The sequence below is a fragment of the Ornithorhynchus anatinus genome, chromosome 4 (assembly GCF_004115215.2).
Source record: "Ornithorhynchus anatinus isolate Pmale09 chromosome 4, mOrnAna1.pri.v4, whole genome shotgun sequence".
Taxonomy (NCBI): domain Eukaryota; kingdom Metazoa; phylum Chordata; class Mammalia; order Monotremata; family Ornithorhynchidae; genus Ornithorhynchus; species Ornithorhynchus anatinus.
In genome coordinates, this window is record NC_041731.1 from 14117577 (window position 1) to 14134019 (window position 16443).

The 16443-nt window shown below is 43.7% G+C and overlaps 1 protein-coding gene across 6 annotated transcripts in view; it reads left to right on the forward strand.

Annotated features, from left to right (window-relative positions):
- COBL (cordon-bleu WH2 repeat protein) overlaps positions 1–16443 on the forward strand; it is a 235645-nt gene that overhangs the window by 70285 nt on the left and 148917 nt on the right. For all 6 annotated transcript variants that reach the window (XM_029062151.2, XM_029062154.2, XM_029062155.2 and 3 more), the window contains exon 2: positions 10067–10270. In XM_029062151.2, coding sequence (XP_028917984.1) covers positions 10067–10270 — 204 coding nt within the window. The remainder of the gene's footprint in view (positions 1–10066; positions 10271–16443) is intronic.

Consider the following 16443-nt stretch of genomic DNA (forward strand, 5'->3'; position numbering starts at 1 on the left):
ATTAAGTGTTTACTCTGTGCCATGCACTGTTCTAAGCACTGGGGTAGGTAGAAGGTAATAAGGTCGGACACAGTCCCTGTTTCACTTGCGGCTCACAGTCTTAATCCCCATTTTACAGATGAGGTAACTGAGACATAGAGAAGTGAACTGACTTGCCTCAGGTTACATGGCAGACAAGGGGTTGGAGTTGGGATTAGAACCCAGGTCCTTCTGACTCCCAGGTTCCACTAGACCATGTTGCTTCACCTTTTACTCCGAGTTAGTCAGGAGGGACACAGGACCAAGAAACCATTCTTTCTCAGACACCCCCTACTACCAACACACACTTCTTCTCCTGGGCTACACATCATCCACATTGTACTTGAGGATATTATTATTGTACTATATGATCTCAGTATTCTAACACACCCAGGGTAGACTACAGAAGGGCAGTGGTGGGGGGTGGGGGAGTCTCCTCTATGTTCTTTATCTTTTTTGTGTGCAGAGCACCATACTAAGCGCTTTTGTGCCCCTTCCTCAGGTGGGCAGAATCCCTGAGGTAGTCCCCAGGTCTGACCAGAAGGGCAACTCTTGGATCTCCGACAGTCCTGACCTCTCCTTTGACTAGTGTGGAGAAATTGGTTCATTAATTGTGAAATGCAAATTAGTAGTGATAAAAAAAAAAAAACTAACAATGAACATGCAGTAATTTAGGTCCTTCCTAGCAGAGGCATCCCCTTCATTAAAAAAAATCCTTCACAACATGGCCATTGTATTTATGTTCCAAGAGCCTCCTCATCACTCTCACTAGCCCTTGGGTTGTTCATATTAAAAAAAAAAAAAAAGTGAAGTGGAATTTTTTGTGTGTATCCCCTATTTGTTCCCAGATTACATGGACTCGTTAGACAATTAGAAGAATGATTTTAAAATAAAAGAGGGCTGAGTTGTAACCTTTCAGTAGCCCTTGGACTCCCGTCATAGTGAGGGAAAATTCCAAGGTCATGAAAATGTGGGCCCATCACTGCTTTTAAGACTCGTTCTGGAAAAGTCGATATACGCTGGTCGCTGGGAGTCTGTGGATTTTGGCAAGGAATCCAGGAAAAGGGCCTGCTTCCCACATGCCATATTAAGAAAAAGGTAGTGTTTTTGAGAAACAGCATGGGGTAGTGGGTAATAATAATAATGTTGGTATTTGTTAAGCGCTTACTATGTGCAGAGTAAGGGCCTGAGAGTCAGAAGGTCATGGCTTCTAACGCTGACTCTGCCACTTGTCTGCTGTGTGACGTTGGGCAAGTCACTTCACTTCTCTGGGCCTCAGTTACCTCATCTGTAAAATGGGGATTAAGATTGTGAGCCCCACAGGGGACAGGGACTATGTCCAACCTTATTTGCTTGTATCCACCGTAGTGCTTTAGTACAGTGCCTGGTACATAGTAAGTGCTTAACAAATGCCATTATTATTAATTATCATTATTCTTACCCGATGTTTAATCCTTTCATCCTGCCCACGGCTCAACTAAGGTTACCACCGTCCACTCCCCGTGTGTCCGGGACTGTTAGTAGAACATATCTCCCCTCTTCTTCCTGCCATCAGAAATCAACCTGGGGAAGTTGAAAAAAAAATTGCCAAGAAAAGGTGTCCCAATCTTCTAGAGGCCCAGAAGCTTCATCCTTTTCCATTAAGGACTCCTGTCCCAGTTTAGGTTTAAGATTTATATGGAGAAGCACTGTGGCCTAATGGAGAGAGCACGAACCTGGGAGACAGAAGGATCTGGGTTCTAATCCCATCTCTGCCACATGTCTGCTGTATGACCTTGGGCATGTCACTTCACTTGTCTATGGTCTGTTACCTCGTCTATAAATCGGGGATTAATACCGTGAGTCCCATGTCGGACATGGATTGCCACCAATCTGATTAGCTTGTTTCTACTCAATAAATACCTAGAGACTCTACTTGATAATAAAATCAATTATTCTGATACTAAGCATGTCAGATAAGGAAATTCATTAATGATTTATTCCAGATTTACAAATAGGCTAAAAAAAGGTCAGCGTCTAAAACATTTTTCACCCATTTTCGACAAGCCCTCCCATTACATTAAATGATGTTGATACAGTTTGAAGCGATGTCGGTCAGTAGCTGGAAAATACATTATCTGTAATTTTTACTTCCCTGATGCCTGAATTCCTGTCAGTCCTGGATAATTGGGCCCATGCTAATTTTCCTAGTTGAATTATTTGTAAAGGTAGTATTCAGATTACATCCAATTATCCTCTAATCCGGGTGTTGCATTCTTAAAGCCTTGCAAGAAGGAAAACTGACACATCGTAGAACTGCCCTGTGGCCAACCCCGCCTGCATCCACATGGCCCTTTTACTCTACTATTTCCCCTCCTGTAATTTATTTTAATATCTGCTTCCCTCTGTAGACTGTAAGCTCCTCCTGGGCAGGGATCATATCTACCAACCTCATTGTACTGAACTTTTGCAAGCACTTGGTAGAGTGCTTTGCATACAGTAAGTGCTCCATCAGTCAACCGTTAATTGATGTCATGCTATATCCAGACAGGCGAGCATTGTCACCCCTTAGTTTGGCAGGCCCAGTGGATAGAGCATGGGCCTGGGAGTCAGAAGGTCATGGGTTCTAATCCCAGCTCCACCACTTGCCTGCTGTGTGACATTGGGAAAGCCTCTTCACTTCTCTGTGCCTGTTACCTCATCTGTAAAGTGGGGATTGAGACGGTGCACCCCACATGGGACAAGGGCTGTGTCCAACCTGATTAGCTTGTATCTACCCCAGTGCTTAGTACAATGTCTAGAACATAGTAAGCTCTTAATAAATAAAACGGTTGCTATTATTCTATCCAGACTATCTTCCGGCCAAACTTGGGGTGCTGGGATTGTTTTTCCTCTGGCAGTCCTACCAGGTGTACGTAATAATATTAAGGGTTTTGTTAAGCGCTTACAATGTGTCAAACACTGTACTAAGTGCTGGGGAAGATGTAAGGTGATCAGGTTGGTCACAGTCCCCGTCCCACATGGGGTTCACAGTCTAAGTGGAAGGGAGCAAGTCCCATTATACACATGAGGAAATGGAGGCACAGAGAAGTTAAATGACTTGACCAAGGTCACACAGCAGGCAAGTAGTAGGGCCAGTTTTAGAACCAGGTTCACTGACTCCTAGACCCAAACTCTTTCCTCTAGGCCGTGCTGCTGTGTGTATCTTCGGCTTCCAAACACTGAAAGAGGAATACTATATTCAACACAAGCACAGGGCATGTCTACCTATTTTAGTTCTAAAAAGCTTGGTTTAAAAGTTTTCCCTACTCACTATGAAAATATGAGTGTTCATAAAGGAACTCCAACTAACAAGAGGTGCTCTGACATACCTGGTAATTAAAAAAAAAACAAAACAAACCCAGCACCATTACGTCATTTCAAATACTTAGCATAATATCTGTCATGGGATTGGGAGTGTTAAATATGCATCCGATTGCAGCCTTATTAATAAATAACTAAGCTGGATAGGGCAAAGAGCTCTGGAGTGTTCTCAGTGTGCTGCTCCATTTTTAAGTTTCTTAATCTGACTGAACCCAAGAAGCTGCCGATTCTATCTTCTGGCTGCCCTACTACAAGAAAAAAAAAGCACACACACAACTTGGTTTTTGTCTTGAAGACTCGGCTTTCGGGGCGGGGGAAAGGACAGTTGGATTTAGGAAGCCATCATCAGGTAATTTGTTTGTTAACCAGTGAGTTTTCTCACTGATTCCATTTCATTCAATGTGCTAAAGATGTTCAGACCTTGTGGTAACTTGCACGGCCGATTTAGGAGAAGGGATAAGGTAACCTTTTAGGGCATGTTTCCGATGCCATAACTTGTTTTCTTATATTGGGACCTAAAATCTCTTTTCTTATATGTAGACGGTACATTTGTCGGTGGTTAAATTATCCATACCTGCAAGATTGTCTAATCATTTTGTCATTTGGGTGGTGATAGTTGTGGGTTTCTTGTTCCCTGTTTATTCAGGGGCTTGTTGTATGATTGCTTATTTCGTGTGTTGCCTCCATAAACAAAGTTTAGAGTTTACAGAGTTTTACCCTTAGGTAGGAAATGCCGTGTACTTTCTTACATCTCTTAGAAAGATAAAAGCTAAACACAAAAGTAAATGACATTCTTATTTTTTTCAATTCTAACTCTAGGGACTTCTGGCTAGAGAAGCATTTTTTAAAAACGATTTTGAGTATGCCAGGTTGTCGTGATAAGCACACCCTCCTTTTCTTCTAACCTGTCCCTCCTGATCTATATCATATTTGCAGTTCGCCTGTCTCAGAAATCACCTTGCGGTTTCTTAAAGGGACCCCCGGTAATAGAACAGCTAGGAGTTCTCACAGGAGGTCCAGGCTTGGAGGTGTTCTAGCAAGGAAATGTCCCTGGGAGGGAGTCACCTCTTTGCCAGTTTACTCCCGCAGTCCCTAGTGGCTCCTATGAAATTGATTATATTTGACACCGCACGTGTATTTTAGTTTCGTTTTTATTCAGAGAAGACTTTAAATATCACTCCTTTGGACATCTCTGCTTTGGCAAAGTGTCTTTTTCCTTGGAACATTAGCTGCTTCTAAATCTTTGAGGGCCGCTACCTGTTCCTTGGGAAATGGAGTTCATTCATTTAAACATAGTCAGCAGACCGCCCCCCTCCCCCCGACCCCCATGTCACGCTCTCCTCGATGTCTATCTTCTGTCCCAGTCTCATCTTGTTTCGAGCTTTTGGGGGCAGGATAATTTGAGAAGACTTTAAACGAGCAGCCCTGGCTTGGGAAGCCTCTGATTTCTTTGACCTGTTTCTTATTCGTTGTAGACTTTGGTTTAGAATGGAGAAGGTGGTAATCAGGAATGAGGAAGTGATCTTGCCATGGTCAAAGATCGGCTGTGAGCGTTGAATGCATGCACGGTATTAGCTGTCATGGAGCAGGAGAGTTTACTGACCTTGGTAGGCACAGTATGATTTGGGCCATACTTCAACCCAAGTAAAATGCTGACTGTAACCTCCTCGTGGGCAGAGATTTTGTCTACCAGCTCCATCATATTGTATGCTTCCAAACACTTAGTGCAGTGCTGTGCATTCAGTAAGTACTCAAAAAAATCCCACTGATTGATCAAATACCATTGATTAAGGGCATGTCTTCATGCTGCACACACTTTCAGATGTTGGAGTTCATTTATCTCCCTGCCTCTCCTAACACCATCCTCTCACGCAGTGATATTTTCAAACCCTCCAGAAGATTTTCATAGATACTGACAAAGGCAGAGCTAGAATAACCTGGCTCTGGTTCTCTGTGCCTCGATTTCCTTATATGTATAACAGAGTTTAAATACCTGTTCCCCCTCCCTGGTCAATAGCTGACTATTTGGCCTTGAATTTCAGAAGCCTCCTTCGGCAACAGTGAAAATTTGGATTGAGTGCTGGTTGGGGCACAGATTCCTTGAAGATGGGAACAGAGACAGGTTGAGGGCATTTTCGGGTCAGGGGATAGGAGGAATTTGATCCTGGGAAGGATCTCAGTAGATCAGATCACCAACCCTCTGCTTCCAGCAGATTTCTGGCGGTGTTGCATTTAAACTAGTCCAAAGAATTATTGGTACGTTCTTTATTTAAGATCTCTGGAAAATATTTCACTATTTCCCTCGGCAATCCCCATTATAATGCACTTCTCTTGGCATGATAGTGCTATTGTGTGTTGATGGTGATATTACTTAAAGGGGTCTCTGACTTTTTGCTGAAAAGTTTATCTTGGCTTAGGGACTTCTTTTTGAAGGATTTCAACTGATTTGAATAGAGTAATCAAAACTCATTTCACACTTAAGCGTAGAAATGGTAGATCTATTTAGTAGAGATAATACTATCTTTAGCGTGAAAAAACAAGGTGAATTTGCTGAATGCGATGTGCAAAGAAGCACTTGGAAATATAAATACAGTTATTAAAAAAATCTAATTCAGAATCTTTCATATTGGTACATAGTTACATTGCTATTTGACCAGTAAATATATTGTGCTATATTTTTTTTAGAGAAGCAGCGTGGCTTAGTGGAAAGAGCACGGGCTTTGGAGTCAGAGGTCATGAGTTCGAATCCCAGCTTTGCCACTTGTCAGCTGTGTGACTGTGGCCAAGTCACTTAACTTCTCTGTTACCTCATCTTTAAATGGGGATTAAGACTGTGAGCCCCACGTGGGACAACCTCATTCCCCTGTGTCTGCTCCAGCGCTTAGAACAGTGCTCTGCACATAGTAAGCGCTTAACAAATACCAACATTATTTATTATCAGGCTTTTACATATATATATATATACATATATATATGAATGTATATGCATTGTTTTGACTAATTTTTTAATTGTGCTAATACATTAATGCAGTTTACATGATTTCACTGGGAACTGTACTTCCGTTAGGGCTCTTTTGCTTAACAGTCTATATTTATTGACTTCATTTAGCATGCCAACTGGAGTATAATGCAGTGTCTCATTCACTCAGGCCCTGAGCTCATTGAAAATGAAAAGTCTCTTACTACGATTTACTCAGTAACATTTCACATTCCTAAAATCTGTTTTTAGTCCACTTTCTTACCTTCAACATCATTCCAGTCCACTGTTCTGTCTTCCAAAATAATTATGAACGTTTTCCTCAAGAGACCTTATTTCCCAACATGTAATTGTTTTGGCTAGAACGTAAGAACGTAAGAGATTCAGAGAAGTGGTTCATCCAGGTCAGCATTCTATCTCTAACAGAAGCACTAAAGGGAAGAAGAGGATGGTTGCTATCCTTGACATTCCTCTTCATGGTTAATTAGTCAATCAGTGGTATTAATTGAATGCTTACTGTTCACAGAGTACTATACTAAGTGTTTGGGGGAGAGTACTGTACAACAGCGTTAGTAGACATGTTTCCTGGCCTCAGTGAGCTTCAGTCTAACATCATTAACTTTTACCTCCATTCATCCAGCCTGGACATAGCTCCATGTATCTCTTTAACCCTTCTCAGGCCTTTTAACATTCATTCCTAAGACCTAGCACCTTGGACACTGTCACTGTCCCGCATGGGGCTCAGTCTTAACAAGGTGTCCTGTCTAGTTTTTACACCCCTAAGATCCTCCCTGGTCTTTTCCCAGGTCCTTTTCCCTATGCCCAGCCAGAGACCCCGAAAATTAGCAAAGAAATTCCCAACATGTAATTGTTTTGGCTAAATACTCCCCATCCATAGTTCCCCAGAACAGGTTATTTTTGTTTCCCCTCCTCAGTGTTTCTGCATTTCCACCAACCTGATGGCAAAGACTCAGAGCTCTAGGCCCCAGGATTTGCTTCCAGCTTCAGTGCTCTAAAGTACATATCCTCCAAGGCCCTGGTTGCAAAGTCTGGGTGTTCTCCTTATGTTGGAGAGTGGAAGGGCCCCTCGCACCTTGAATGCCCCAACAAGTAAAACTCAGGGATCCCAGGGACCTCCTCCAGCTGTCCCTTGTAGTGGAGAGGGGGCAGCTAAGGGTGGGGATTGTAGGGGGTGATCCCTTACCCTGCCCCATCCACGTGGCCTCTGCCACTCCTAAGCAGTGGGAGTGGGCAGAGTGGCAGCATTTTTCAAGACCCTGGAATAAGCTAGGCACGAGGATAATAATAATTGTGGTGTTTGTTAAGCGTTTACTTGTGCCAAGCGCTATTCTAAGCCTGGGGTAGATATAAGGTAGTCCGGTCAGAAACGGTCCCTGTTCCACATGGGGCTTACAGTCTTAATCCCCATTTTACAGATGAGGTAACTGAGACCCAGAGAAGTGAGGTGGTTTGCCCAAGGTCACACAGCACATAAGTCTCAGAGCCAGAATTAAAACCCATGACCTTCTGAGTCCCAGGCCAGTGCTCTAAAAATGCACATAAGTTTTGTGGAGCATACCAAGCACTGTTCTAACGCTGGGGTAATAATAATAATGATGGTATTTGTTAAGCGCTTCCTATGTGCCAAGCACTGTTCTAGACACAAGATATTCACGTCCCACAGGGGGCTGGCAGTCTTAGTAGGAGAGAGCACAGGTAATGAATCCCTAATTCCTGTCATTCTTGAACTTGTGCTTATCAGCACCTTGGCCTAGTGGAAGGGACCAAATGGACCGGAAGACAGGGTTAACCAGCTGTGACTTTGGGCGAGCCACTTCTCAGTGCCTCGGTTTCTTCATTTGTAAAATGGGAATCAAATACCAGTTCTCCCTCCCCCTGAGACTGAACCTTGTGGGGGAGAAGAGACTGTGTCTTATCTTCTAGTACTGTATTTACCTCAGTGCTTAGCACTCTGCTTCATAAATAGTGCCTGTGATACAAATGATAGAAATGCCTGTGTACTTGGATCTATACCCTTTGGTCACTTAGTATTTCACCCACCCTTGGCCACACAGCACTTAGCTACATATCTGTAGCTTATTTATTTATATTGTCTCCCTCTGTAGATTTTGGTCAGGAAGCGTGTCTACAGGCTATGTTGTATTGTTCTCTTCCAAGCGCATAGTACAGTGCTCTACACACGGTAAGCGCTCAGTAAATACCATTGATCGATAGTAAGCATTGAAATACCACTATTATTACTAATGTTTCATCAAGGGAGGGTTTATAAAATTAATTACAAGAGTGCTTTCAAATCCCCAAATTTCAGTGATCCTTGAAACTGGGAGTATAATTCTCCATTGCTTCTCAGATGGGTTTACGGGTGAGCCGTTTGCCTGCTCGAAACAAAAATAAACTAAAGAAACCAACATGCATTTCCTACTGGGGACAGCAACTTGAATGAGACAGGGCCAAGTGGGTTTCAGAAAGAATTTTGGCTTATGCAATTGCTTTCTCTTTAAATGTGGGCCAGTTCGTCCGGGAGGGATTCAAACACCGTGAAGCCGATAATGCATCTCGAATGGGAAATACGTCACGTGATTCCTTCAGTTGATTCATATTTAATCAAGGGAGGTTTCATCACGTCTTTCCAAATAAGAAAATAATAGATCTGAATGAGGGCTTGCAAGTGATAGTATTGTGTAGGTAGGCACTGAATCAAAATACAAGCTTTTGAATACTAAACACATAGAGACTCTCAAAAGCTCATCGACTCTGGGTTTTTTCAGAGGATTCGACTGTGATGGATGTAATGTTCTGTGTAATGTTTTGTGGCTGCAGGCTTCCGAGTTGTTTGTCATGTTATAGATCGTATACTGCATCAGTGTGCAGGGAAACAAATTAAGACATTTAATCCACGGAGGTTTTTTTTAAACTGAGAAATTTGCCATCTCCCCACCCTTGATTTGCCATTTCACATGCTCGAGATATTTGTGTGGTAGAAATAGCTCCCGATAGTGGCACGCCCAGTTTTTTCAACCCGGAGGGCAGTGAGAAAGAGAGTATCATTTACCTCCTCTATGATTCATTCCCTCGTCCGAGCAGGGAGGACTTCAGGGTTCTTTCCTTATCATTGTGTGTTTGTGACTACATGAAGGGAGAAAGCGAGTTGAGGTTTATAACCCAACCCATTTGGTCTCAGGTCTCAGACACCCCCAGTCTTCTGAGGACGTTTATAGCCTGCACAAACCCCCAGAAGTGTGCAGTGGGTAATCCCCTTTCTTGACCTCCAAGCAATTTTTTAATCCCAGTTGAAACTGGCAGCCCAAAATGGCATGAAATCCCAAGTAGAATCAGGCAGGCCGTTTCTTAAAACAGAAGCAACCCTGGGGCAGGTCAAGTGAAGCATACTTGCCTGCTAGGGAATGGGCAAAGGCACTTAAAGAGCCAGGGGGACCTAGGATATTTCTGCTGGGGTTGAGCCATTAGCAGAGCAGCGTGGATGCAGCATGGCCTGCTGTTTAAAGCACGGGCCTGGGAGGAAGAGGATCAGGGTTCCAAGCCCGGCTCTTCTGCTTGTCTTCTGTGTGGGCAAGGATTGCGTCTACCAACTCTGTTATATTGTACTCTGCCAAATGCTTAGTACAGTGCTCTGCACTAAGTGCTCGATAAATACGATCGACTGACTACATTCCTCTGCCATTAACTGTCTGCGTTCTGATTTTCAAGGCGGAAGATGAAGGCTAGAGCTCCTCCACCACCCGGACAGCCCGCTGCCCGAACTGTTCAGAGTGAGCAGAGAACACCGAGAGACGTGGGCAACCATCCAGCCCAGAACCTGGTCAACACGAAAGAAAACCTGCTCGACGACTCGATGGATGTTACTGTCATTCTCCCCAGTGGACTAGAAAGAAAGAGTGCGGTGAATGGAAGGTAAGAGGGAGTGAGTCCTCAGGTCTTGCACGTCAGTTCTTTGTGGGCGGGGAACGTATCTACCAACTCTGGGATGTCGTCCTCACCCAGATGCTTATTACAGTGCTCGGCACCCAGTGAGCATTCAATAAATGCCATTGATCGATGGATTGACCACCCAGGGCAAGGCTGACAGCTGCGGATCCCGGCACTTACCACACAGTCAAGTTCTTTTTCATTGCAGCCCAAAGTGTGTGCTGTCCCGCCCCAAACTGCCATGTAATTCTAGAGGAGTCTGAGACAGTTTTGAAATGGGACTGTTTCATGTGACACAGTCCCCGTTGGATATTTCAGTTTTGCTTCACAAATGTCTAGGTTAAGATCGGGTCATATTGGTTGAGAGGATAAGGCTGGGGTTCCACAGCTGAAGCCAGGCCTGCAGTGAGTGGCTTAGTTCCAGCTGGGACTCGTAAAGACCTTTGACTCCTCCTGAGGTAGAGCCAAACCCTAAAGTTTAGTCCACAAGGGGAAATGCACATCTCTTTCAGGAAGAATTTCTATGTCTCAAAGCAGCATTTGGGTTGGCAGTGCCGTCATATTGGTGATTAAAGATCCAGGCATTTTTTTGACCTACTTGCAGTTTCTTGAGGAAGTTTCCATTTAAATTAAGATTAATCAAGATTGGGTGTTGTCCCAGGGCACCCTTCCTTCAGAGGAGTCACTGAGGTTGACACTTCCTCCCTCTGTCCTGAAACTCCTTCCTTCCTTCATATGTGGCAGATCACCAGTCTCCCCACCTTTAAAGCTGTAATGAAATCACGTCTCCTCCAGGAGTCCTTCCCCTCATTCCCCCTCCTCCTCCTCCCTTCTGCATCGTCTATGCACTTGGATCTGTACCCTTTAAGGAATTGATATTCACCCCACCCTCAGCCCCATGGCACTACTGGACATATCCAAAATTTAGTTCAAATGTCCATCTCCCCCTCTAAGCGTCTTGTGGGCGGGGAAGGTGTTTGCCAACTGTGTTGTATTGTGCTCTCCATGCACTAAATGTTCAATAAACACCAATGACTGATGGATTGATTGTCGGGCGGCCCAACATAGCCTATCCAGCAGCACCTCCTTTTGTCTTTCCCCCCCTCCTTCCCTTCCTCTCTCTCCCTCTCTCTTTCCCTCCCACTTTCTCTCTCTCTACATCCCTCTCTCACTCCTTCCAATCCCCATTTCTCCCTCCCTTCATCCTTCTCTCTTTCTACTTCCTTCCCTTCCCCCTCCTGCCCCCCCCTTCCTCCTTCCTTTTCTCTCTCCCTCCTCTCTCTGCATAACTTAACTGCTTTAGTCTATAAATAGCCCCTTTATAACACACCAAATAAAACCTGGAAACCTGAAGCTCTTCCTTATATTGATCCTATTTTCCCCTAGCTGGATTTCAATAAGAGCTTGAATAAATGGACTGGAGTTTTTATTAGATTATAAAGTTTCTGGAATTTTACTCTCCCAAGTGCTTAGTACACTGCTCTGCACACGGGAAATGCTCAGTAAATTCTATTGATCGACTGGTTTAATTAGCGTCACAGTGCATGGAAAGGTGTATTTGGTAACAGTTGGGGGTATTTTCAGTTTCTTTAAACTCTCATTTCCGTCTCCTTTCTCTTTTCATTACAAGTGGATTGCAAATAGGTCTTGGTATTTCTTTCAGTTCACAAATAAAAAGGGATGATCAATATCAGGGAGAAAGTAAAGTATGATCAGTAGCGATCAAATATAATAGAAGAAATCTCTGAAGACTAATTGTGTGAACTCTGTTGGTTGAGTGAAATTGTACAGTATAACCCACCTTGTGGATCGGAGTTCTGGTACTCTGATCACTTATTCCCACACAGAAATGGAAATATCAGTGACCGAAGAACAGAACTGAAGGAAAGCCTATTTAGCACAATAAGGTTAATATCCCTGGGAATCCTGCAGCAGATTAACCTAATTTCCAAGTTGTAGAAGAAGCCTGCAGCTTTGAGTCAGTCAATCAATATTTATTGAGCGCTTACTGTGTATAGAGTTTTGTACTAAGCACTTGGGAGAGTACAGTACAACCTGGTTGGTAGACACATTCCCTGTCGTCAGTGAGTTTACATTCTAGAGGGGCAGGCAGGCATTTTAAAAAAAGATGGATTAAAGGCTAAGTGCAAAATTTTACCCTCATGTTGTTTGATCAAGTGACCACCATGTAGAGGCTCAAGACATGCTTTTGGATTCTGATGATGGTTTTGGTAGCCATGATCTTTAAAATGACATAATCTCATAACCTCTTCCCCATGGAGTTCTGTAAAATATAACGAATCGTAGTAGCCACTATGTGGTGTAGTATATACTGCTGATGCAAGTCTTCTCTGTCGGCTGTTGCTTTGCTTTCAGGCTGTGGTTATAAATATCATTCCATTTATTAACACAGGGGTGGAATAGAGCCAAATTACTTCCCTAAAATAGTAGGTTTGGTAATCTTATTTGAATGAAAATGGCTCCGACAGAACTAGTGGGTGCTGATCTAAGCAGCTGGATTAGTGAAAACACCCTGAGCAAGGGTCCAAAAGGGAGTTAAATTTCCATCTGGTTTGTAGGTTTTTTTGGATCCCTGACAGTCTCTCCTTCCTGGAGCAATGACCAACATCTTGCTGTTCATGTGTGGTGACAGACTTGGAGGGCAAAGGGCAACCTTGATTCTTCTGGAATTTTACCCAAAAAAGCAAAAAAAAGCCATTAAAAGTAAACTTATTTTCCAGATTTTTTTTCAATTTCTACATTTTTCAGATTATGAAGTTATTTCTTGGTTTTCCTGTCTAGTTTTTCACCCCATGATAGCAGTTCAGCAGAGGAAATTTCCAGGAATAAATGAACTGTAAAGTCGTGGTTTCTGTCTCTGTTCACCCCACCACCCAAGTTTGCCTTCACCCACAGAGAACGTAGTTAAGGTAGGGTCAAATTCAACAATCAGTGGTGTTTATTAGCACTTACTGTGTGAAAAGCACTGTAGTAAACGCTTGGGGGAGTACAGTATAACACAGTAAACATATGTTCCCTGTCTACAAGGCACTTGCAGTCTAGATGAACTACAGTCTAGGTCCAGAAAAATAAGCAAAACTTCCAGGGAAAACGGCTTCAGTGGAATTTGGTTTATGAGCAAATAGATTTTCCTCAACTGCTCATTCTTTTTTTAATCCTAAAAGGTATTTGAGATGGTGTGTTCATTGTTGAAGTGAACGATAGCAATAGTTTGCATTTTCCTAAGAAGAAGAATCTCCTCCACTACCTTCTGAGAGTACTTGAGCTGAGAGAAGTGTAAATATCCCTGTATGGGCTAGTGGATATGGGTTCTCTCTCCCCAACGTGAAATTCCTTCAAATCACAGAGGGCCACCTCTCCAGTTTGAAGATAGCTTGTTCTCCCTCATCCTTTTTTCCATTTCTTTCTGCTTTTTGATTTTCAAGGTACCAAAAGCTACTAGTCCATGCAGAAAGCTGCTGGCTTTTGAACATCCTAGAAAACTAAGACCTCATTGAGGGATGAAGTTGGCAACCCATGAAAGGGGTCATTTGTGACATCCACTGAGGAAATGCCTACTAGTTCAGTTCTGGCCGATCTTAGCCTTTAAAGAAATTTGCCGAGGGTTCGGGTAGCAGATCAGGGTCTACACTTTAAATCATGAAAATCTGTCATTCTGTTGCACCGTTGTTTTCTTTGCTTCAACTCTCTTCCTGGAAATTCCTTCGTTATTTCTGAAGCACATTTGGGAAAGGCATTTTCTGTTGTCAGTATGATTATTATTAATGACAATATTAATAATAATTGTGGCATTTGTTAAGCGCTTACTATGTGCCAGGCATTGTACTAAGCACTAGGGTAGATACAAAGTACCTACAAAGTCCCTGTCCCACAAGGGGCTCACAGTCTTAATTCCCATTTTCCAAATGAGGTAATGGGGCCCAGAGAAATGAAGCGACTTGCCTAGGGTCATACAGCAGACATGTGGTGGACCTGGCATTAGACCCCAGGTCCTTTTGACTCCCAGGCCCGTGCGCTATCCACTAAACTTCACTGCTTCTCTGATTATTGAATGTAAAAAGGACAGGTAGGTATACAAATGAAGTCATTACTGTATTGTAGTTTTCCGAGCGCTTAGTGCATTGTCTCAGGAGGTCATTGATGTTGATGATTATGACATTTAAGCCCTGTACTAAGTGCTGGAGTAGATACAAGTCATTCCGGCCAGACACAGTCCCTGTTCCAAATGGGGGACACAGTCTGTCGGAGGGAGAACAGGTATTTAGTACCCATTTTAGAGTTGAGGAAACTGAGAAATAGAGAAGTTGAAATGATGTGCCCAAGGCTACCCAGCGGGCAAGTGGCAGAGCTGAGATTAGCACCCATGTCCTCTGACTCCCAGGCCTGTTCTGTTTCCATTAGGCGATGCTATTCTACAATTATTGACTGAGAGCCCGAGAGCATGGGAAATTAGGTTTGAGAGATGCAGTTCTAGTCCTAGGTCCTCTTGTGAGGCAGAAACAGACCAACAGCCCCAAGAGAAGCCAGTGGTTTTCTGAGCCCTCTCACCCTATCTAAGCATGCCCAGGGGTGACCCAGGTGGAAATAATTGGGCTGTATTGTAGGGATGTATTGTTTACTGTCGAACATCTGGAGGACTGTCATAGAGGGTGTTATACAAGTGTTTCCCATCTTCCCTGAGGACCAAGAGGGAAAAAAAAACTGTTTAAATTGTACCGGAGTTGGCATTCACTGGCATCAGGATGCTTGTCCAAAAACAAATGAAAAAACCCTCCTTAACTGAAGTTTCAGTTTTCTCCTGGGCTCCAGTGAGAGGGTAAATTCAATAGGCAGCCTTGTTGCATCTTCCAAAGTCGTGCTTTTGTTGCAAAGTGATTCCAGTGGTCCCTGCTCCTTGGACAAGCTCCCCAATGCTCCAACTCTTACCACAATTATTATTATTATTTTAGTAGAGCCAGGTTCCGGCCCAACCTGGTTTACTCCCAGCACTGGGCAGCACACAACTCAAAGCGGTCACCAAATTCTGCTGCTTTTTTATGGTATCTGTTAAGCCCATACTATGTGCCAGGCACTGTTCTAAACACTGAGATAGATTCAAGTCAATCAGGTTGGACAAAATCCGTGTCCCACATGGGAGTTACAGTCTTAATTCCCATTTTACAGATGAGGAAACTGAGGCACGGAGAAGTGAAATGACTTGCCCAAGGTCACACAACAGACAAGTGGCGGAGCCAGGATTAGAACCCACACTGCTTTCCAGTCGGCAGGAGACTGTCTGACAATGGCCAGATCAATGAAAACCCCAGAAGCAGAATACAAATGGCCAGCATGACCCTCAGGAGACTGCAGGGTAGAGTGCAGTGACATTTTCTGCACCAAGGTCAGGGTCTTCAAGGTTGTTCAGGTATCCTTCTTTCTAGATGGCTGCAAAACCAGGACCCTCTAGAGAAAACACATCCAGCTCCTGCGGCGATTTATCGGTGTCATACACAGCCCACCCGCAACAGCAAATGTCAGGACGAGAGTACAAACAGAGAGGTTTTGGAACAACATCGCCTCATCAGCATGGAAGCAAGCAGTGTTCACACCAACCCAGCTTCTCTGGGTGAAGCCTGTGAGGAGAAGGGATGATAGCACAATAACCAAGCTGCTACGGCACTTGGCCCTGAAGGGGGATCTCTCCAACATCCCAGGGTGGAGAAACAGATTCAAGACACGTAGAAGCACAGTGTCAAAGAATGCAACATGGCAGGGGCTGCTTGGAGACTAGCAGGAGCAGCTAGCTACCCTGGAGGGCAGAAATCAGTAGAAGGATTTTTTTTATGGTATTAAACGCATACTATGTGCCAGGCACTGTTCAAAGCACTGGGGTAGATAAAAGGTAGTCAGGTTGGAAATAGCCCCTGTTCTGCATGAAGCTTATAGTCTTAATATTGCTGGAGCGACAGCTTTTGTGAAAACCTGACTGTAAGGAGGCAGAGTCAGAAGCAGAGCCAGGCACAATGAGGAATAAACCCATCGAAGCAACAAGGATCTGTCTTTACCTGGAAATGATTCAGGAGGGCATGTCGGTCCTAAGTGGACTTTTTTGGCCACATTCATGTGAACGGGTAGCCATCTTAAAATCACATTTCCTT